Here is a 21,026-nt window from a genome sequence, read left to right as displayed (position 1 = left end):
AGTGAGCTTGCTGCATGCCCTTCTCACTGCCCTGAGGATCTCAAAGCCAACCATCTCATGATCACTGCAGCCAAGGCTAACCTGGAGCATCACACTCCCAACCAGCCTCTCCCTGTTGGTGAGCACGATGTCAAGCATGGCACCTCTCCTTTCGGCTTCTCTATTACTTGCAGGAGGAAGTTGTCTTCTACACAACTGAGGAACCTCTTGGGACTGCTTGTGCCAGGCCATACCGTCCCTCCAACAAACATCAGGGTGGTTGAAGTCCCCCATGAGGACAAGGGCCTGAGAGTGTGAGGCTGCTCCTATCTGTCTATAGAGCACTTCATCCACAGAGTCCTCCTGATTGGGCGGCCTGTAGCGGATCCCCACAGTAATGTCCCCCATCGCTGTTCTCCCTTTAACCCTGACCCACAAGCCCTCTGTTGACTGACCACCTGTCTCCAGGCAAAGTTCCATACTCTCCAGCCTATCCCTAACATAAATAGCAACTTCCCCTCCCTCTATGCCAGGCCTTTCTTTCCTAAAGAGCCTGTAACCTTCCATTCCAACACTCCAATCATAGGGGCCATCCCACTATGTTTCTGTGATCCCAACAATATCGTATCATAGAATCATAGAATAGTTAGGGTTGCAAAGGACCTTAAGATCATTTAGTTCCAACCCCTGTCAAGGACAGGGACACCTCACACTAAACCATGTCACCCAAGACTCCATCCAACTTGGCCTTGAACACTGCCAGGGATGGGGCATTCACCACTTCTCTGGGCAACCTCTGCTAGTGCCCCACCACCCTCACAGGGAAGAACTTCTTCCTTATAATTAACCTGAACTTCCCCTGTTTAAGTTTGAACCCATCACCCCTTGTCCTGTCACTAGAGTCCCTAATGAAGAGTCCCTCTGCAGCATCCTTGTGGCCCTCTTCAGACACTGGAAGGCTGCTCTGAGGTCTCCACACAGCCTTCTCTTCTCCAGGCTGAACAGCCCCAACCTTCTCAGCCCTGTAGATGTGCACACATCTCTAATTCCTCTTGTTTATTCCCCATTCTATGGGCATTTGTATAGAGGCATCTGAGCCGAGCTCTACATAAAGTCAACTCATTGGCTGGAGCGGCTGAAGTAGCTCTGCATTGCTCCAAGCATTTATTACAAGTGCTGGCAACTGACTGGAAACATCAGCTGACCAGCCTGGCAAGTTTCCTACCAAAGCAGCTCTTCCCCTTGTCAGATCAGCTCCACCAGCCTCCAATAGGCCTCCCAGATCAAGTTCCATCTTCTAAATAACCAAACCTGTGACTATGGCACCACACTTTTAATCACTTATTAACCTGCCAGATCCACCTGGCCTTTCCAAGGTTTTTCCCTTTGACCTGGAGAATTGATGGAAAAAACCTGAGCCCCAGAGCCCCTAACCACCTTTCCCTGTATTTTGAACAAGTATTACCAACTACAAATACTCATAAGAAAACCATGTGACATTTCAGCAAATGTGAGTGTATTACCTGGGATATTGCTGCCATCTTGAAGTATGACAAAGCAAGAAAAAAGTTAAAGTCAGCTAAAGTAGTGCTGATACCCCGGCAGCGGCAGTAAATGGAAACCAGTTCTTCAAATGAGGGGGTTTCTACAAAAGAACAACAGAATATTTTAGAATATTCAACATTTTCTATTATTTTTCCACCTTATTCTTTAAATATCTGAACAGTTTTTCAGCTTTATTCCACTGACGTAGTAAACAACATGATTTAGCACTTCTCATGATCTAAGCGTGGTATAGAGAGCTAAGAGGACATAGGAGTTGTCAGAATTTCAGATGGACAGAACACTTTTTACTGCCCCTTGCCTCTACTCCATCAGGAAATCAATGTCACCAAGGGGCAGGGGGGGTGTTACTCCTAATCAATGATAAATTTACATTTTCAATTCAGGCTTCTTCCATTATCTCCAAGAAAGGTTCAAAATAAACTTTTGCAGAAGTAGCATCCTGTGGCTGAACCACAGGTTGTTAAAACAGGACCTTAAACCTCCCTACCAGCCTGTTTTCTCCTACGAAGAAAACAATGAAAAAGTTCTTTGCAAGTGCAAATTTACGTGCTTATTAATTAAATATCTTAATTATTATCATAAAGTTAACACATCAAAATAGAAATCAACCCTGGGATTCATTTCAACAAAAAGATTACAGTTTCATACCTACAGTGTCTTTGAAACCCAAGATAGTTCCTTGACCTAAGTCTTTAACAGACGCAGGCCAAAAGTAGAACAGAGTGGCATATGCTAAATCTGCTAGAGGATGACCAGCAGTTGAAAGTTCCCAGTCCAGCACTGCCAAAACACGAGCCTTAAGGAAAAGCAAAAACCTCAAGTGAACGCTAGAAGATAAATTCTCGCCATTCACAAATGCACAACACACTTATCCAACAGCTTTACTCGGTTATTGTATGTTTAAAAACACACACTGTGGCTGTCTACGGCAAACACGGTTCCTTTTAGCACTAGGTAAGGATCCGTAGAAAAGTAATATTCCTATAGGGCACAAAACAAGAACTTTTCCAATGAAATTCTGGTAAGAATTTTTCATTTTTGAGTAGTGTTCTTCCTGTCAGAAAGTTCTAAACTCTCCTGGTCAAAATACGATTGGATTAAAGTATCCTAAAGAACAGTAGTACTGACAATTGGGTTGGTTTGGGGGTTTTTTTTTGGTTTCCAATTCTGTTGCACAGATACTCATGGACAAAACACTAGTGTCTCATATTATGCATTGGGTAACACGTATGGTCATCCTGAATGACACCTCCAGCCTACTCGTGATCCAGGGCCACTTAATCTATGGGCAAAAGACTTTTTCCGCATATACAGTTCCTACAGATTATTTCAAACTACCTATTTACAGTTTGGTTGATTCTTTCAACTGCATCAAGAACAGCACAGAGAGTTCCTGGCACTGCCAGATCCTCTCTGCTCAGGAAGTCTGTCAGCCCATTTAAGCCTAGAGTGTCTATCAACTGATCTAATGTTGTCTATCAACAATAGGAATCTGTGGGACCTGTTCCTTGTTGTGAAACAGGAATTGCAAAGTCTTGGTCACAAATCCCCAGCATTTGTTCTGCTCAGAACCCAGCAAATAACGAAAAACCCAGGAAAAAAAGATAATGACAATGCAATCGTGTTGACAGATAGGTAACACATGTTTATTTAAGAAACTAAAAAAAAATCCCTTTTCCCTAAAGATGAATGAGGAACTTCAGGGTCTCTGTGATCTACACGTGCTCCATAACTAAGCAGCTTTGGCAGGTTTTTCTTTCCTTCTACTAGCATCATGTATCATCCATTCAGATCCTGTTCTAAAAGCCATTGTTGTTAACTGAAGCCATACCCCTGATTTCAATGGGCTTTGGATCAGATGCTTATGAAGTGAGCCTTCATATGCTCTTAAGTTGCACTGAATTCAACTGGATTTATATATATTGTGTCCAATTCTGGGCCCCTCAGTTCAAGAAGGACAGGGAGCTGCTGGAGAGAGTCCAGCGCAGGGCAACGAAGATGATTAAGGGAGTGGAGCATCTCCCTTATGAGGAAAGACTGAGGGAGCTGGGTCTCTATAGTTTGGAGGAGACTGAGGGGTGACCTTATAAGTGTCTATAAATATATAAAGAGGGAGTGTCACAAGGATGGAGCCAGGCTCTACTCAGTGGCAAACAATGATAGGACAAGGGGTAATGGGTACAAACTGGAACACAAGAGGTTCCACTTAAACTTGAGAAGAAACTTCTTCTCAGTGAGGGTGACGGAACACTGGAACAGGCTGCCCAGGGAGGTTGTGGAGTCTCCTTCCCTGGAGACATTCAAAACCCGCCTGGACACATTCCTGTGTAACATTATGTAGGTGTTCCTGCTCCAGCAGGGGGATTGGACTAGATGATCTTTCGAGGTCCCTTCCAATCTCTAGCATACTGTGTGATACTGTGTGTGTGATATAAAATGTCTTGTTCCTGGACTCTGAAGTAGGGACTAGAGCTAATGAATAAATCAAGTTACTAGCTCCTGCAGTGAAAACCAGGACTGTATAAGGTAGCTAAACACCATAGACAGAGCATGGAGAAGCGTTAAGTTTTCCACTGTTCCTTTCAAACATGTATCATGTGCCAAAACACCCACCTAAGTGTCCCATTACATGGTACGAGTACAAACAAATGGAGGACCAGAACCTACTAAACATGTACAGACATATTTCAAATACCTCTGTTGGGTGGAAGATGATGTTATCTATTCTAAAGTCCCCATGAATCAGGCTTTCTTCATTATCATCCGGTGGCAAGTTGTTTGCTAACCACTCAGCCAGTTTGTTCATGGCAGGAATATCGGTATGAGCAGCTGCATCATACTGTCTTTTCCAAGTTGATACCTAAAGGGATACAAGCATTTCAACAGGTTCACAAGTTTTTCATGAGCTCTAATTTCTGAAGCATATGCTTCTGGGTTTTGCCTATTACCATGTTACCTCTGTTTTCTATCTCAATCCTATTTACAGAGCCCAAATCTAATATTATTCCAAAAGTGAGTAAATACAATTTCCTGAGTATAGCATTACAGAATTGATCTGAATGTAATACTAACTTTATACTGTGCACAAATAATTGAACTAAGTGAAGGCATTTAACAGCTAAAATATGACGGTTACTTCACAAGTCATTAATAACAACAATTTAGCTTGCAAATCAAACAAATCTTCAAAGACCTGACAAAACAAGAGACTTCTTGAAGACCTGTACCTGTCTCCTGCAGTATCCTGGTCCTCTCCCATATCCTTGGAGACCCAATGACTGTAAATCAAAGGAGTGCAAGAGGGCCAAAGTTTCTATCATTGCAATATACAAAGCAGAACGCTCTGCTGGGCCCACCTCAGGCAGGGACACGTCTCGGAAGATGCGACCCTGGAAACATCAGAAATCAGGTACTTGGTGGGATGTACACATCTCACAAAGAGAAGTTAAAGTTCTACATTTCAGGAGCAAAACTAAATGCAGGGAACCAATACTCCCTATGCAATCAAAAATGCCTTCCTCACTTATTTTATTCCTTGCCCAGGACATATGAATGGATTCACAGTAATCTCAGATCATTAGTATGTCTATTGGAAGGCAACTAAAACAACAGGTGTATTCAGTAGTGAAAGTCTGAATTGGAGCACTCAATCCAGATATCCTCAAACTAAAGTACTGAGGGGTGGGGTGGGGGGAATGAAAGGTTTCTCAGTTGTCTCTAACAGCTAAATTCCAGAAAAAAACTATTAATGAAGACCCTAGGGGAAGGGGAAGCAGTTTAACATGTTTAGAACATGGGTGTGTTCTTCCATTTTCTCCTTTAACACTTCCAGTAACAGACTGGAAAAGAAAAAGCAGACTCTTCTTTAAGTTCCTCAGTTTCACTGGTTCACACAATGGCTTCAATGTGTTTCTATTTTCCCAGTGAACCACATGACAGAGAAGGATGCAGTGAAAAGGGAAGAGGCCCTAGTTCCAATCTTCCTCTCACAGTATATAAAAAAACAAAGCGATGATACAGCAGACTTCAAATCTAGAATCACCAAAACCTAGCAGAAACAGAATCAACTCTACCACAGAACCCCTAGAGTGATGGACCACAGACAGAGCTATGCCATGTTCCTTCTGAAACTCGGGCTTGAGCTGGAACCCTGCTTGGTTTTCAAGAAAAGGTGATTGTAAGCAGATTCCTGTCTTCAGTAGTAAAGAGGCCCCAGGATGTCCCAAGGTTCAGTATAACTTTATACCTTGGTTGTTCTCACTCTGCCTTGTGTATGGTTTGCACAGAAGCAATATTGCCTCATTTCAAGACATCTTTCTGAGAGCTCTAAACGAGACCAAGAGGTTACATACTAAGCTAAAAACTTCAACAAAGTGGGAAATAAGTCCTGAAGAAGCTGAAATCAGTGTGAATTTCCAGTATCCAACATTTCTTAAAATACCAGAGGATTGCTTATGTTTATATCACAAAATGCAGTAAACGCTGGGCAAGGCTCTAACAGGAAGAGTTTTAGAGAATTTAAAAGCAGTTTGTAGTAGAGAGAAGAAAAAAAATCCCTTACATTAGAAGACCAACCTGCACATGCTGCATTACGTAAAACTCTGTTCCAATGATAGAAACATCACTGCAATAAAACAGTGGTTCAGGCACTGGAAATCCAGCTGAAAATAAGGCTTTCTGCACACGATATTCTCTATCAACCTGAAGAAGACACAGAAATTTAGGTTCAATGAAAAGTTCCCAAACACAAATCTGTGAACAACAGTGTATCCTCCTCAATGACACGTATAGTATAGCACAGAGAACTGTAAATGATCCAGCAATTCACTGCATTTGTGGACACATTCAACCATGTGCCACACCACCATGTACCAGATTTAGCAATACAAAGTGTCTGGACCTTGATGAAGTATGTTCCTTACCTTGTGAGCTCTAGGTAATAGGGGGCCATGGGGCTTCTTCCTGAGCACATAAGCCTTTTCACCCTTCTGAAGATAAAAGGTTGGATTTGACTGGCCTGAGCTACAAAGAGAAAGATTATAGTTACTTACAAATTCAAGTACTTACCATTTTGCAAACTTTCAACAGAAACGATGCAAAATGCACTGTGACTTGGCCTGAACAAAATGGCAGACAGAGGACAGGGCTCTTCTCAAGAGTTGTATGCTGGCTTGGTTTGTCTGGTTTTTGGTTTTTTTCCCCCAATATAGTCTTACAAGGATGCAAGTGATAGCCTACAAATTCAGAAGCCAGAGGTTCTATTCCTGCCTATAAGGAAGATGTCTTCTTGCACTACAGAGAGGTCACAGATACACAATTTGGTCTCCTGCGAAATGGAGATGGCATTTACCTCTCCTCCCTAAAGAGACATCATTAATGTTTCAGGGTATGCAGTAGATACTAACTGTAAAGCTTTCTGATTTGGGGGAAATCAAACAAAGCAGAATTCACACTAGCCCAGAACTGTATTTGTCCTCTGGCAAGCTGTATTTTGAATAACATAAGTACAGAGAAAACTCTCCAAATAACTGATGATTCTAGTACCAAACCCCACTGTATGCTGTCCTGATTATCACATACCTATGCTACGCTTAAAGGACTGCCTATAGTAACTGTAAAATTTTAAAGAACGAATGTTACAGTGACAAGGAATCATAGAAACTACACATTTCAATCACATACATGTGTAAAAGACAAGGACAACCTAGTTAAACCCTTCACAAGGCTTAGTCTATCATATCCCAATCAAGCTTATTGATCCTCACCTGCCTTCCTCTCCTCCTTCCAGATCATTTTTAACACGCATTCTGACCTAGTCCCATAAAAGATTAGACAACTAGCAGAAAACCCAAATCAAGTGAACTTTTGCCCTCATGCTCCCCACAATACTTCCATTCTCCCTGAGGCAGTAAGGGCATAGCCTGTAATAGAGTTTAAGGAGTATACTGCAGAGACAAACACTGCCTGGAACAAAAGAGGTTTAAATCAGTTGAAGCTTCAAACTGTAACCACAAGACAAAGAAAGTAGTAGAAGCATAGTGACAGTATTTTAGCAGATTTAAGTAACAGCTACTCCTGAGGCCCCTTCTACAGTTTCCTCAATTGAAGGATTAAAGTAGCTGAGGATACTATGGATGATCTATATTCGCATCAGAAGACAATGAAAACTTGTTTACTGGTTCTTAGTGAAAGCTGCAGGTGAAGCAGCTGAAGTCATGTTTACAAAGGAATTAATACTTTTAGAATAATGTAACATCTAATTGCTCCCGATCTGAAGTCACACCATTGATCTGCTGAGCGAAAATAAGCTAGGTGTTCCCTGCAACAGCAGCTCTAGAGCCTGGGGGTAGCACCTTGCTGGTGCAATGCTTTGCCCTGCAGGCATTACTGGGCATCTCAGAATATCGTTAGGCTCTTTTTGTGGATTTGTTTACCTGGCCATAACTGAAGGCTTTTAAAATTGATTTCTTAAGCCATGTATGTGCTTCTGAACATTATTATTTGCTGTTCAATTAAAGATTAATCACATAAAGTGAGATTTATGAGTAGGCAATAAAACAACCGTGTGTATACTTGCAGCAGAGTGCACCATAAAGGGCCACATACATGCTCTTCTGAGGACAGTGGCAAGTCCACCCAACACATCATAGAATCATCAGAATCCCAGACTGGTTTGGGTTGGAAGGGACCTTAAAGCTCATCCAGTTCCAACCCCCTGCCATGGGCAGGGGCACCTCACACTAGACCAGGTTGCTCCAAGCCCCTGTGTCCAACCTGGCCTTGAACACTGCCAAGGATAGGGCAGCCACAGCTTCTCTGGGCACCCTGTGCCAGCGCCTCAGCACCCTCACAGGGAAGAACTTCTGCCTAAGAGCTCATCTCAGTCTCCCCGCTGGCAGGTTAAAACCATTCCCCTTGTCCTACCCCGACATTCCCGTCTCCTGCCTGCAGACTGCCACCCGCTGAGCCATAGGTCCCCTTTGCCTCCACTGTGAACTTTCACTTCTCCCGCTGCCCAGTGGAAGCCCTATTACCTCGATGGCCGCTGCCTGCTCTCCCCAGGGCAAAGGGCCTGAACGCTGCCCACCTTTCCTGCCGGGCAGCGGGCAACGCCTCAGCCTCTCAGGGTGCCCCGCAGCATAACGCTTCGGGGCTACGCTCTGCTCCGCGCCGAATGGCGCCCCACGGGAGAGGGCCCGTGTCAGCAGCCAGGGAGCAGCCCCACCGGTTACCTGTACTGCCTGACAGCGAGCGCCTCCGCGGGCTGCCGAGGGAAGCCGGGCAGGTGGCTGCACAGGTACCGCTCCAAGCCCCGCTGGTCGAAGCGGTGCTCCTGGCGCACCTCACCCGTCCCCGGCTCCGCCGCCATCCTCGCCCTGCGCCGCCGCCGTACCTTCTGTGCCTGCCCTCCGCGCCGCTGCGCCCCGCCCGGCCCGGCATCGCCCCGGCAACGGGAGGCGGATCGGTCCGTCAGGAAAGCGGGCGCCGGCGCCGGGCCTGCGAGGGGCCCATAGAGTCATGGAAACAACCGGGTTGGAAAAGAGCTTCAAGCTCATCCAGTCCAACCGTTCCCAGCACTGCCAAGGCCACCCCTAACCCATGGCACTGAGGCCTCGTCTCCACGCTGTGTGAACACTTGCAGGGACGGTGACTGCAGCCCTGCCCTGGGCAGCCTGGTCCAATGCCTGAGCACCCTCTGGGGAAGGAATTGTTCCTCAGCTCCACCTAAACCTGCCCTGGGGCAGCTTGAGGCCGTTTCCTCTTGTCCCGTCCCTTGTTCCTTAGGAGCAGAGACCGACCCCACCTCACTACAACCTCCTGTCAGGCAGCTGTAGGGAGCGATCAGGTCCCCCCTGAGCCTTCTCTTCTCCACACTGAACCCCCCAGGTCCCTCAGCCGTTCCCCATCACACTTGTGCTCCAGGCCCTGCACCAGCTCCATTGCCCTTCTCTGCCCCCCCTCCAGCCCCTCAATGTCTCTCTTGCAGTGAGGGGCCCAGAACTGAACACAGGATTCGAGGTGCAGCCTCACCAGTGCCCAGCACAGGGGCACAATCCCTGCCCTGGCCCTGCTGCCGCACTGGTGCTGATCCAGGCCAGGATGCTGGTGGCTTCTTGGCTGCCTGGGCACAACCTGCTCATGTTCAGCTCCATCAACCAGCACCCCCGGGTCCTTTTCCATGAGCAGCTTTCCAGCCGCTCCTCCCCAGCCCTGGAGCAGTGCATGGGGCTGTTGTGGCACAAGTGCAGGACCGGCTCTCGGATACGGACGGCTTCTTCTCGGAAGAACGCGGCCCCTCGGAGGTCGCTCCTGCCGCGGCTGGCAGCTGCCCTCCGCCATGGCCACAGCCGTTCGTTGCCCTCTGTGAGGCGCCAAGAGCCCCTCTTGAGGCGGGAACGCTCCTGAGGCGCCGGCGCTGTCGGGGGACGGCGCTCGCTGCCGCACCCGGAAGCTCCGTCAGGCGGCCGGGCAGACGTGTCGCTGCCATGGCGGAGCCGGGCCGGCTGGAGCGGCTGGAGCAGCGGGTGCGGGAGCTGGAGGACGAGCTGGCCCGGGAGAGGGGCGGGCGGGCGGAGCCGCGGGCCCGCATCGAGACCATGAGCCCGGAGGTGACGGACACCAACCCCTACAGGTGCGGCCGGGGGCGGCGGGCTGCGCCGGCGGGGTCGGGCTATGGGAGGGCGCCCGGACCGAGCCGTGGGGAGGCGGGAGGGGTGCGGGGTCTGAGGCCGTGGGGCTGGGGAAGGGGAAGAGGCGTGTGGAGGTGGGCCCGTGCGGGCGGGGGTCTGAGGGTCATGCACTTGGGCCACAACTATCTCACACTGACCAGGTTGCTCCAAGCCCCTGTGTGCAGCCTGGCCTTGAACACTGCCAGGGATGGGGCAGCCACAGCTTCTCTGGGCACCCTGTGCCAGCGCCTCAGCACCCTCACAGGGAAGAACTTCTGCCTTAGATCTAACCTGAACTTCCCCTGTTTCAGTTTGAACCCATCACCCCTTGTCCTATTGCTATGGTCCCTGATGAAGAGTCCCTCTCCAGCATCCTTGTAGCCCCCTTCAGATACTGGAAGCTGCTCTGAGGTCTCCACACAGCTTCTCTTCTCCAGGCTGAACAGCCCCAATGTTCTCAGCCTGTCTCCATACAGGAGGTGCTCCAGTCCCTGATCATCCTCGTGGCCTCCTCTGGACTTGCTCCAACAGCTCCATGTCCTTATGTTTGGGACAACCCTTGCCCATGGCAAGGGGTTGGAAGGTGGTGATCTTAAAGGCCTTTTCCAACCCAAATCATTCTATGGCTGGTCAGACAGTTCTGTGAAGGCAGATGCCCTGTGGTGAGAGAAGCTCTCAGATTTAACAGGGGGAGCGAGAGAAGACTGGGTTTTTCAGCTAAGTTGCTACTAAACGTGACAGGTGTTGGTATTGCATGAGGTCTTATTCCTCTAACTTAACTATTTTAGAGTTTGGATTTGAGAAGTCTTGAGCATCTGCAACCTCTTCTAATGCTCAGCGCTCTGGAATTCTGATGCATTATTTTTTTCAGGATGAATTGCTTTAATACATGTTGATTCTTGTACTTCCTTCGATGCTTTCAATGAAAAAATGCAATAGCAGGACAAAAGATTACTTCAAAATTCTTCCAGTTATCCTCATAACCTCTGGCTTTTAGTTTATTTTCCTTTAATGTGATGCCGGAGTTAATCTAATTAAATTGATCAGAAAGAAGAAGAGTCTTCACTGGGCTGCTGCTGTGTGGTTCATTACAGGAAAATGTGTAGAGTTTCAATGTGAAAATCAGGGATTCATTTACAAAGATAGCTATGGAGTTCAGTGATGCTACCTCATACCAGCTGAGTAAGTAGACGAGTTTCTGCAGGCTGAGTATTCTGTTGAAGGAGTAATAGGAAAGCATCTGCTATCTCATTTAGGCGATATCTAGCTGTCAATCACAACTACAGTGAAAACAGCAGGCTTGAGTTTAGTGCTTGGTGGGGTTGTCTTTAAGCAAAAGGATTTTAAGTACTTGAAAAGCAAAATTGCTTATAGTACTGTAGAGAGCATTGTCTATATAATGTTACTGTTTTTTCTTCATAGTCGCTTGATGGCGTTAAAAAGAATGGGAATTGTCGAAGACTATGAGGTAGGATTCTGTCTGCATTGAAACAGCCTTGCACTTCCTCCCTGTGAGGACCAATTCTGATGAACTGATGTGCTTTTGGTTTCTTTCTGCAGAAAATCCGTACCTTTACGGTCGCAGTCGTAGGTGTAGGTGGAGTTGGGAGCGTGACTGCTGAAATGCTGACACGGTGTGGCATTGGTAAGGTAATGAGAGCTTTCTTCCTCTGCTTCTTTACAGTAGATGGACCAGTGGTCTTCATAAAGAACTAGATTTGATTTCACTCAGTTGATTTCAGGCAATAAAAGAGTAGTAAAGAAAGCATTCAAGAGCAGCACTTGCGTAAACATCACATTTACTTAGGGCTTAATCCTCAGTCATGCGAATAATTTTTGTTTGGATGCTTGTCTTCCTGCTCTGATATTCCAGTGTGAGTGCTCTGTCCCTGGCAGTGTTCAAGGCCAGGTTGGATGTGGCTTTGAGCAACCTTGTCTAATGGAAGATGTCCCTACCCATGGCAGGGGGTTGGAACTGGATGATCTTAAGGTCCTTTTCAACCCAGACCATTTTGTGATTCTATATCAGCCCATCTATCTAAACTTTGTAATGGATTATTGCAGAAGGAAAACAAAATAAAGGAGGGGGTAACTGACATAGATGCTAAAGTTTTATGAGAGCAAGTTGATAGACCTGAAGTTGAAATATGGTAGACGTAGAACTGGTATTTTTGTCACATATATTAGTTTGTCCTGTGGCACTTGGAGCTAAAAAGTTAGCAGCGATTCAAAGGAATTTGATGTGTTTATCAAGAACCTGCAGAGTTAAAAAACAGGCTTTTTCCTTAAAGAAGGAATCTGGGAAATGGCTTAGATGTTTGTATTTCCAGGCAAATCCTGACCATATACTCTTGGAACTTCAAGAAGTTTCTTAAATGCAGAGGTGATGCAATTTTTGATTGCAAAGTTTATTCCCCCTTCCTGTGAAGGAGCATTTCCTGAAGACCAGCATCTTGGGCACAGAAAAGGACATTGGACAGTTGATTCAGAGTTTATAATACTCAACGTGTCTGTGTATGATGTAGGTATTTTAAGTGAATTATTTTTGAAGAGCTACTTGCCTGGACAAGCGAAAGAAACGATGTGTTCCTAGTTAATGCCATAACAGCAAGTAGGAATGTGGTAACAGAGATTACAGTGTTCATGTAGATAATCTGTTGAATATTCCTAGTTTAGATCAAATGGACAGATTGGTTTTTAAGAGTGGTTTTCATGACTTGGTCAGTTCCTGTTGAATAGTACTTAGAATTCAGTTTTTCACATACAATCTTAGGAGCTTTTATATGTGAACTGAATGGAACTGTGGAAGTGGGGGTTGTTTGGTTGGGGATGGTTTTGTTGTTGGTTTTAGAGTGAGTTTTGTTGTATAAAATGCCTTGCCATGATGCTCTGGTTGCACAGTCTTTGTGTTATCATAAGTGAATCTCCAATCTTCGTTGTAGCTGCTTCTGTTTGATTATGACAAAGTGGAACTGGCAAACATGAACAGACTCTTCTTCCAACCTCATCAAGCTGGATTAAGTAAAGTGCAAGCAGCAGAGCATACTTTGAGGTATGACTTAGAGAAGTGGGTATCAAAATGTATTTACCCAGGATACTGCTCCAGAAGACTGATGTTTCACTCTTAATCACTTGCAAAGTAGCCTGATCTCATTTGGAAATGTGAGTATAAAATAGTTGTGAGAATGGTTGGTACTTTATGGACAATTTTTATACTGACCAAAACCTTAATGGGAGTCTTTTTAAGTATGGCTAATTCTGCTCAAAAGTTTGGTATAAACTATGCCACTTCAGTGTTGTGGGGCTTTCCTAATCTGTGAATTATTGATAAATACAGATATATTCTAAATGTCAGACTGGAAGCTTAACACTGTAGGAACACTTGTGAAGTTAGGGGGTAGAATGCAAGTTATCATATTTACTGATATTGGCTCATATTATTTCCTCCATAAGGAATATTAATCCTGATGTTCAGTTTGAAGTACATAACTACAACATCACAACACTGGACAACTTTGAACACTTCATGGATAGAATAAGGTAAAATCTCTTAACAAAAGCATCTTGGTAACTTCTGCTGATTTGTGGTTCCTTCTGTACGGCCTGACTTTTATTGGGTGGGGGGGTTTGATTTAATGGCTTCCAATTGAAAACCAGTGGGAAATATATATATATATTATGTGGAGACATTCCTACCTAGACCTTTTCTTTGGAGTTGGCCTTATTTCATAGAATCACAGAATGGTTTGGGTTGGAAAGGACCGTAAGATCATCCAGTTCCAACCCCCTGCCATGGGCAGGGACACCTCACACTAGACCATGTCACCCAAGGCTCTGTCCAATGTGGCTTTGTGTGTACTTATTTGCACAGGTTTTGTTAGATACACACTTCCCAGGTGCTCCAAAGCACCATGTGGATTGCCACACTGACATTTTGTTCTGCCAGCAGTTTCACACAAACTTCTGGTGCTTATTTCAGTAACGGGGCACTAGAGGAGGGGAAGCCTGTGGATCTTGTTCTGAGCTGCGTGGACAACTTTGAAGCTCGTATGGCAATTAACACGGTAAGGCCATCGAGGGCATGAGCTTGTGGAAGTCTGTTTTCTCCTATAAATAATGTTAGGAAGTGTGGGGACTAGAGAAAAGACAGGGACTTATCAGAATGTTCTAAGAAATTTCCTCCTTGGTTTAAGGAAGCAGAATCTGAGCTTTTACCCCATTCTCATAAAACACATGCATGAATATAACTGTAGACCTTTAAGTTTCTAGCAGCTAATGGTTAGCAAAAGTTATGTGTTATAAGCCCTCTCCATCTTTCCAAATTACTGTTTATATAAAGGTATGATCAAAGCCTGGGATGTTAAAGCTTTCAAACTCTTTAGACTGTGTATAGCTCATTGTATACTTCATGTGACTTGTTGTATACTTGTATATAAAGTGCCTTGAGGCTGTGTACCTAGTCAGATTGTGTTTATAGTAGCAGGCAACATAGGGTATATGCCAAGTGCATGTTTTCTGTTATCCTTTGGCTAACATGATCCATAAATTACGTGCACTGAAGGTCCACAGATACGCCGTATAATAGTAGTTTGTGCAATGAGATTCTGTAGCGTGCTGGTGACTGGATCACTAATGCCTGTAGTTGTTCAAAAATGTCAGGTCCTTAGGAAAGCACAAAGGATATACATGGCCATACAAAGGACATGTCCATCCTGAGGACAACTTTAAGTTGTCCTTTGACTCAGCCGAGTAATTTCTGTTCTACATTTTTTCCTGATTATAGCCTTTTTGTCTTAAGGCAGGAAGATCCATGTTTTTAACCCCTCTCAATTTACACTCTGTGTGGTTTTGTTTTGGTGTTTCTGTGTTTTTAAGGCCTGCAATGAACTTGGACAAATCTGGATGGAATCTGGAGTGAGTGAAAACGCAGTGTCAGGACATATCCAGCTGATCATACCTGGGGAATCCGCGTGTTTTGCGGTATGCATTGCTCTGCTGAATTGCTTGTTTGGCTCTTAAGCAGGGCTGGGAATGTGAAGATGAGCTGGCTAGGGAATGTGATCCTGGCACAGCTGAAGGGGTAGCTTAAAATCTTGTGTCATCTGGGGTGGGGGTAGTACTTCTCTTAAAACTTTATTTCTGTGCCCTCAGTGTGCTCCTCCACTCGTAGTTGCTGCAAATATTGATGAGAAAACACTCAAACGGGAAGGAGTTTGTGCAGCCAGTCTCCCTACAACTATGGGCGTTGTGGCAGGAATTCTTGTACAAAATGTTCTCAAGTAAGTGACCAAGTTGTTGCTATTCCGTGTTCAGCACAATGAGAGAAAGAAACCTGAGGGGAGATGTCATGATGATGGGTCTGTTTTTTTGAGCAAGCTGGTCCAGTGTGAGGTGTCTCACAAGAGCAGAGCAGAGGGGCAGGATCACCTCCCTCAACCTGCTGCTCACGCTGCTTTTGATGCAGCCCAGCACACGGGGGGTTTGGGGGCTCAAGCGCACACTGAAGCTGCTCATGTTCAGTTTCTTATCAGCCAACACCCCCAAGTCCTTCTCCTCAGGCTGCCCTGAATCTCTTCTCTGCCCAACCTGTAGCTGTGCCTGGGATTGCTGTGACCCAGGTGTAGGACCTTGCACTTGGCTGGGTTGAGAGGTTGGCACTGGCCACCTCTCAAGTGTGTCAAGGTTTGTATGTTTATTTCCATTGCATCTCTGACCCTCCAGTAAAGATGATTAAGCTGGTTCTGATTAGCTGCTGAAAACTCTCTCATTGTAATACAGGACAACTGAGCATTTCAAGCAGTGGATCAAGGCAGAGGAGAAAACTTCTCATATGCTACTCTAAACCTATTTTCTGTGAGACTATAGCTGACCTGTTCTCACACTTACACCACAAAAGCCTCTATAAGAGTTCTATGTTGATGCAGTTATCCCACTGTTAGGTGACTACAGCTTGTTTCAGGACAATTACAGTAGCTCCTTACAACTGCATTAGTACGAAAGTATATTCTAAAAGTTGAGGAAAAAGGATCCCTTGAGCGAACGAATCTGTACATAAGGACCTGCTTTCTCCGTGTTTCTAGGTACCTGTTAAACTTTGGTACTGTGAGTTACTATCTCGGTTACAACGCGATGCAGGATTTCTTTCCAACTATGTCTATGAAGCCAAACCCACAATGTAGTGACCAAAATTGCAGAAAACAGCAAGAAAATTATAAGGTAAAAAGATTTGCTAGTTTTGATTTGTTTTTGCTCCTCTCTTAAAGTCTTAAGAACAAAACAAGCTACAGATCTGTAGCAGAAGAAAACTTACATTGCTACTCCAGTTTTCAGCAGCATTGTCTTCAGATGGTTGGATGTGTTCCTAAAAACACAGTACTTGGCATTATCTCAAAGCAAAGGGGAGCAGAATTGACATTCAGTTAAATAGTATTTTCTTCTACAGTGATTACTCAACCTTTCTGGCAGTCATGGGTTTGAGTGTTAACAGGTTTGGGTTTTTCCCTTGCAGGTATTCTGCCTTTTTATGCCCTACAAAGTTCTGAATAGTGACTGCATGCCTTAAATATTCAAAGGAGTGTCAACATTAGATATGTTCTTTCTTGCTGTTGTGGGACTATTACATACATTATGGTGTTTATCTTTTTGTGGTTTTCCCTCAGAAAAAAGCAGCTGCACAGCCAAAAGAAGAAGTAGTTGAACAGCAAGAGGAAATAGTACATGAAGACAATGACTGGGGTACGTATTCAGCGGGAGACTCAATGACGTTCGCAGTATGGAGATTCAGTTAAAGTCTTTGGTTTGGGTAACACACTGCAGGGTACGTGGACTCCTTATGTTCCCAGCTTTTGTGACTTACACTGTGTAGCTCCTGCTGGCTTTTCACAGGGTTTGATAGTAATGTTACCACAACTCAGTGATGTATTTTTAGTGTAATGTGCAGGTTTTAGCCTCAAAATGCAACAGCTGTTGGAATAAGAAACTTTCTCAGGAGATGGTCTGAAGATATAAAAGGTGTGAGAAGATTTACTCACTGTGTAACTAAATACGTAACTCAATAGCTTTTGTCATTCCCTACCCACTGTGCTGAACCATCCCCTGGATCTTTATGTTCCTCTCAGGGCTTTAAGTTAGAAGGAATTGCCTTAAGGAATGGTGTGTTTTGTATAGCCGTTTCAAGAAAAGACATATATCTTCTGTTTATTACATGATACAGAAAATAATCTTAGCTCACCATTGGGAGAAGTGCCCTCACAGTAAGATTTAAATGGTAAGGAGAAGGAAGTCCTATAGGAGAGGTGCCATTCTTGTCCATAGATTTTAATACATTGTCAAGGGAAAATATTTTGTATTGATCATGGAATGGAGAAGCTGGAATCAAAGATCTTCCTGCTTTTAATTTTCTTTCTCTTTTGGGAGAGTCTCTGCTGTTTTCCTCTCATTTTGGTTACTTAGTGTGTAAAGAACTTGTTCTTCTAACTTGTAATGGAGTTCTCAATTCGTTTTAATGCAAAGGCATTGAATTAGTATCAGAAACTTCAGAAGATGAGCTGAAGGCTGCATCTGGCCCGGTTCCTGAGCTTCCCGAGGGCATTACTGTAGCATACACTCTCCCGAACAAGGTAGTGTATTTATTCTGCATGGAGTTTTGAAATGTGTTGTAGATTACATTCCTAATAAGCAGTGAGTTTGGTTACCCTTTAAACCTACACTAAAAATCCATCTGGAACAGTCACAGTGTAGCTGTACCTCAGTTCATCCCAGTAGTGCCTTCTGTGGTCCAGGTTTGTGCTTCTATAGAAGATGCTTAAGGATGGATGTCAGTGTGACTGTAGTTACAAGGTGACAGGAATGAATGTGTTTGGAAAGGAAAACCTGAATTTCTCAGTTAATATTTTGGTGACTAATTGATTTTTACCATATTTATCTTGTAAAAGCTGTGTGTAATCAAAGAGCAATTTGTATACCTGGGGAACATAGAATCTGTGTCATTGCAGCCAGAACACTCTAACTCCCTGTCAGAACAGTTCACAATGTAAGCTGATAATGATTTAGGCCTAATGTTGCAATTCAGAAATCAAGCTTATTTGTGGGGGGCTTTTTGTTTGATACTTGTGACGCCAACTTTTTCTTCCCGTTTCTCATAGGAAGAGAATTTGATAACTGAGGAAACGGTAGCAGAATCTGAAGAAAGCCTAGAAGAACTCATGGCCAAAATGAGAAACATGTAGCAATATTAACTACAACTCTGGGGAGTTTGGGTTGACAGTGGATTATAAGAAGACCACACTTTTTTTTCCTCCTTTTTTTACCTCCACTGAAACTTACCTTTGTGTTTCTGATGAAATGGAACTGTTACAGGGGCAGGAAGGAGACGCGGTTACTTTGTACATAGGGATTGTGCTACTGTAAACTCTAATTTCTCAGCACTCCTAGTGTGCAGCTAGCTGTTCAGTAGGAATAAAAAGAGATGGACAAACTAAGGCAGAAGTTCTTCCCTGTGAGGGTGCTGAGGCACTGGCACAGAGTGCCCAGAGAAGTTGTGGCTGCCCCATCCCTGGCAGTGTTCAAGGCCAGGTTGGACACAGGGGCTTGGAGCAACCTGGTCTAGTAGAAGGTGTCCCTGCCCATGGCAGGGGGCTGGAACTGGATGATCTTAAGGTCCCTTCCAACCTAAACCATTCCATGCTTCTATGAAACTCACAAAAGCAGCCACAGCACAATATATGCACCATCATGTGATGAGAACAGAACACAGTATAAGACAAGTGAAAGATGAGATCTGCTGGAGAGCACCTGGTAGGCCAAGGGCAGATAGTACCTCACTCGGATTGCTGCTCCTGATTTTCCAGGCACTTGTACTTGGTTGTTGCTCACTGGTCTCTGTATTCTTGGCATGGATTGTGCTGTGACTGTTGATCTGAGTAGATCATTTCAGCCTTTTAATCTACTTTAAATACTGCTGGAATGGAATTTTTTTTAACTACCCTGGGTTTATCAATGTTTTACTACTGCTTGTTCTTAAATAGCTGCCTGTATGTTTTGTATGGGATAATGCTTTGAGTATGTTGCAACAGGGCAAAGTCTCTAGTTAGTAGTAATTATACTAGCAAACTGGGTATTAACAGTGCCACTACATCAGCTGGCAGATGTTTTTTGTGACACAGTCTTAAGAATTACCAGCACCACTGGAGAGAACAGGAGATGTTGTCTATCTCTTTGAAAATCTCAGTATTTTTGTTGCTTATTTAAATTTCAGCTGGAATTCTGATCCATCCCCATTATATGGGTTATATTAAGGAATATACTTCATCTGTGTTTGCGTAGGCAAGCTTCTAAAATTAGATGCTGCAAACTCCATTTCGTGTTGCAAGTATCTTCAGTGGAGTAGCTGAACTATTGCATTTGTCCTGTAAATAACATTAGTACAGTCATAGTACCTTTAACCTGTCACCTGTTAAACTGACCTGTAAATGTACATCCTGCAGTGACAGTGCCCTGCACAACTGGAAGTATCCACTGCAACTATGTGAGCTACTGGGGGCATCTGATCCAGAATTTGATCATTATTGAGAATTAGAAGAACATCCATTGCATTATAATACAAATATTTCCACCTTGGGCTCTTCAGAAACTACCTTTCCACAGTGTGATGCAGCCAGCACAGAACCAGGTAGTAATTAATGGTAGTAGTATCTAACCAACATGTAAAGAGAGAGCAATGCTGGGCAGGTGCTTCTGGTACTCAGTTTAAAACAGTTTGATTTCTAAGCAATGCTTATAAACTTCACGATCTTTTACCTCCACAGCTGATACTAGGTCTTGTATACATAAAAATCACTCATGCAGGTGGTGAGGGAGGTTTTGGCTGTGGTGCATTATCTTTTAGAATGGAAGTGGGGTTTTGGATTGATTCCAGTTCTGGAGCAAGCAGATTTTCGAAATGAACTGTAAATAGGGATGGGAAATAGGATGATGAGATCATTAACAAGGTACATGCTCAAATCTGTGTCACTAAGTCCAACTAGTTTGGTGTAAATCGCATGTTAAGTGTTACTTGCATTCCTTTGTGACTTTACCTTTCTGTTGGGAGCACTGAAGTAAGGCCTGGCTCTGGAGATCCTGAGGCCAACAGTTGACTCACTTCTGGAAGAGCTCAGTTATTCTTGTCTCTTCAGTATTTGCTCGCATGACTGCTACACACGACTGACACCTTTACAAGATGCAAGCATTTACCATTCTACTTCCTGGAGAGTTTTATGAGCAAAGTAATACACTTCATATGCTCACTTACAGAGCGTGCAGGGTGGTTCTCCTGCTACTTTCAGCTTGTGTATACAAGAACTTGAACTAATCAGAAAATGCATTAAGATGATTGTATGTGCCAATGGTTAAAATGACTTAAAAATAAACAGCATCAAAGAAAAAAGCAGTTTCAAGGATTTTAAGTTAAAAAGACATTTACAAGTATAATGTCCTCTGACTATAAAATATGAAAGAAGATTTATGACTTCTTTTATGATGAACTAACAAAGCATCTTGCAATGGTTTAGCCCAGCTTTGTTTATTTGGCAATCTGATAAAAGAAGCATTCTGTTTTTACAGTGCATCATGACTGTTACTGACATGTTCATACTGACTATGATGAAATCTCCACTGAAACTGGTCACACTCTTTGTTGTTTTCTACATAGAGGTATCATTTGGCGTACACCAGATAACACAAGTTACTTTTTTGATGTCCATGAGGCACAACTGCAGATACATGGACAACTGTCTTAAGAGCATCAGCTCATGGCCAACATGCAGCCTGCAA

At 44.2% G+C, this 21,026-nt stretch overlaps 2 protein-coding genes across 4 annotated transcripts in view; one reads left to right on the top strand and one right to left on the bottom strand.

Moving 5' to 3' along the window:
* The window catches only part of ACAD11 (acyl-CoA dehydrogenase family member 11), a 32,086-nt gene extending 23,137 nt beyond the window's left edge, over positions 1-8,949 (bottom strand). Inside the window, exons 1-7 of the mRNA XM_061464553.1 lie at positions 8,778-8,949; positions 6,468-6,567; positions 6,121-6,246; positions 4,773-4,934; positions 4,241-4,405; positions 2,194-2,341; positions 1,503-1,624 (exon numbers count right to left, since the gene is read on the bottom strand). Coding sequence (XP_061320537.1) covers positions 1,503-1,624; positions 2,194-2,341; positions 4,241-4,405; positions 4,773-4,934; positions 6,121-6,246; positions 6,468-6,567; positions 8,778-8,914 — 960 coding nt within the window. The 5' untranslated portion in view covers positions 8,915-8,949. The remainder of the gene's footprint in view (positions 1-1,502; positions 1,625-2,193; positions 2,342-4,240; positions 4,406-4,772; positions 4,935-6,120; positions 6,247-6,467; positions 6,568-8,777) is intronic.
* Positions 8,950-9,977: 1,028 nt separating this feature from the next.
* On the top strand, positions 9,978-20,832 carry UBA5 (ubiquitin like modifier activating enzyme 5). Of its 3 annotated transcripts, XM_061464559.1 has the most exons (12): positions 9,978-10,177; positions 11,637-11,682; positions 11,775-11,864; positions 13,157-13,266; positions 13,668-13,754; positions 14,194-14,278; positions 15,090-15,194; positions 15,366-15,493; positions 16,295-16,430; positions 16,874-16,949; positions 17,727-17,833; positions 18,359-20,832. In XM_061464559.1, the coding sequence occupies exons 1-12, from the start codon at positions 10,032-10,034 to the stop codon at positions 18,440-18,442; spliced, it is 1,200 nt and encodes a 399-aa protein (XP_061320543.1). In that variant the 5' UTR covers positions 9,978-10,031; the 3' UTR covers positions 18,443-20,832. The 3 variants fall into 3 exon arrangements, with proteins under 3 accessions (XP_061320543.1, XP_061320544.1, XP_061320545.1); XM_061464560.1 differs by lacking the exon at positions 11,637-11,682 and having other exon boundaries at positions 10,050-10,177; XM_061464561.1 differs by lacking the exon at positions 9,978-10,177 and having other exon boundaries at positions 11,656-11,682; positions 11,775-11,859.
* The last annotated feature ends 194 nt before the right edge of the window (positions 20,833-21,026 follow it).

Source organism: Pezoporus flaviventris, unplaced genomic scaffold (genome assembly GCF_033815535.1).
Source record: "Pezoporus flaviventris isolate CSIRO_AGI_PZ_B2104156 unplaced genomic scaffold, CSIRO_AGI_Pfla_v1 ptg000037l, whole genome shotgun sequence".
Taxonomy (NCBI): Eukaryota; Metazoa; Chordata; class Aves; order Psittaciformes; family Psittacidae; genus Pezoporus; species Pezoporus flaviventris.
Note: the sequence above shows the minus strand (reverse complement) of the source record. Positions and strands in the feature narration are given on the sequence as shown.

Excerpts from the sequence above, each read along its gene's own strand:
- UBA5 (XM_061464559.1), top strand. The coding sequence starts at position 10,032 with ATGGCGGAGCCGGGCCGGCTGGAGCGGCTGGAGCAGCGGGTGCGGGAG. Across the intron at positions 10,178-11,636 it reads ACGGACACCAACCCCTACAG|TCGCTTGATGGCGTTAAAAA; the intron begins GTGCGGCCGGGG and ends TTTTCTTCATAG. Across the intron at positions 15,195-15,365 it reads GGGAATCCGCGTGTTTTGCG|TGTGCTCCTCCACTCGTAGT; the intron begins GTATGCATTGCT and ends CTGTGCCCTCAG.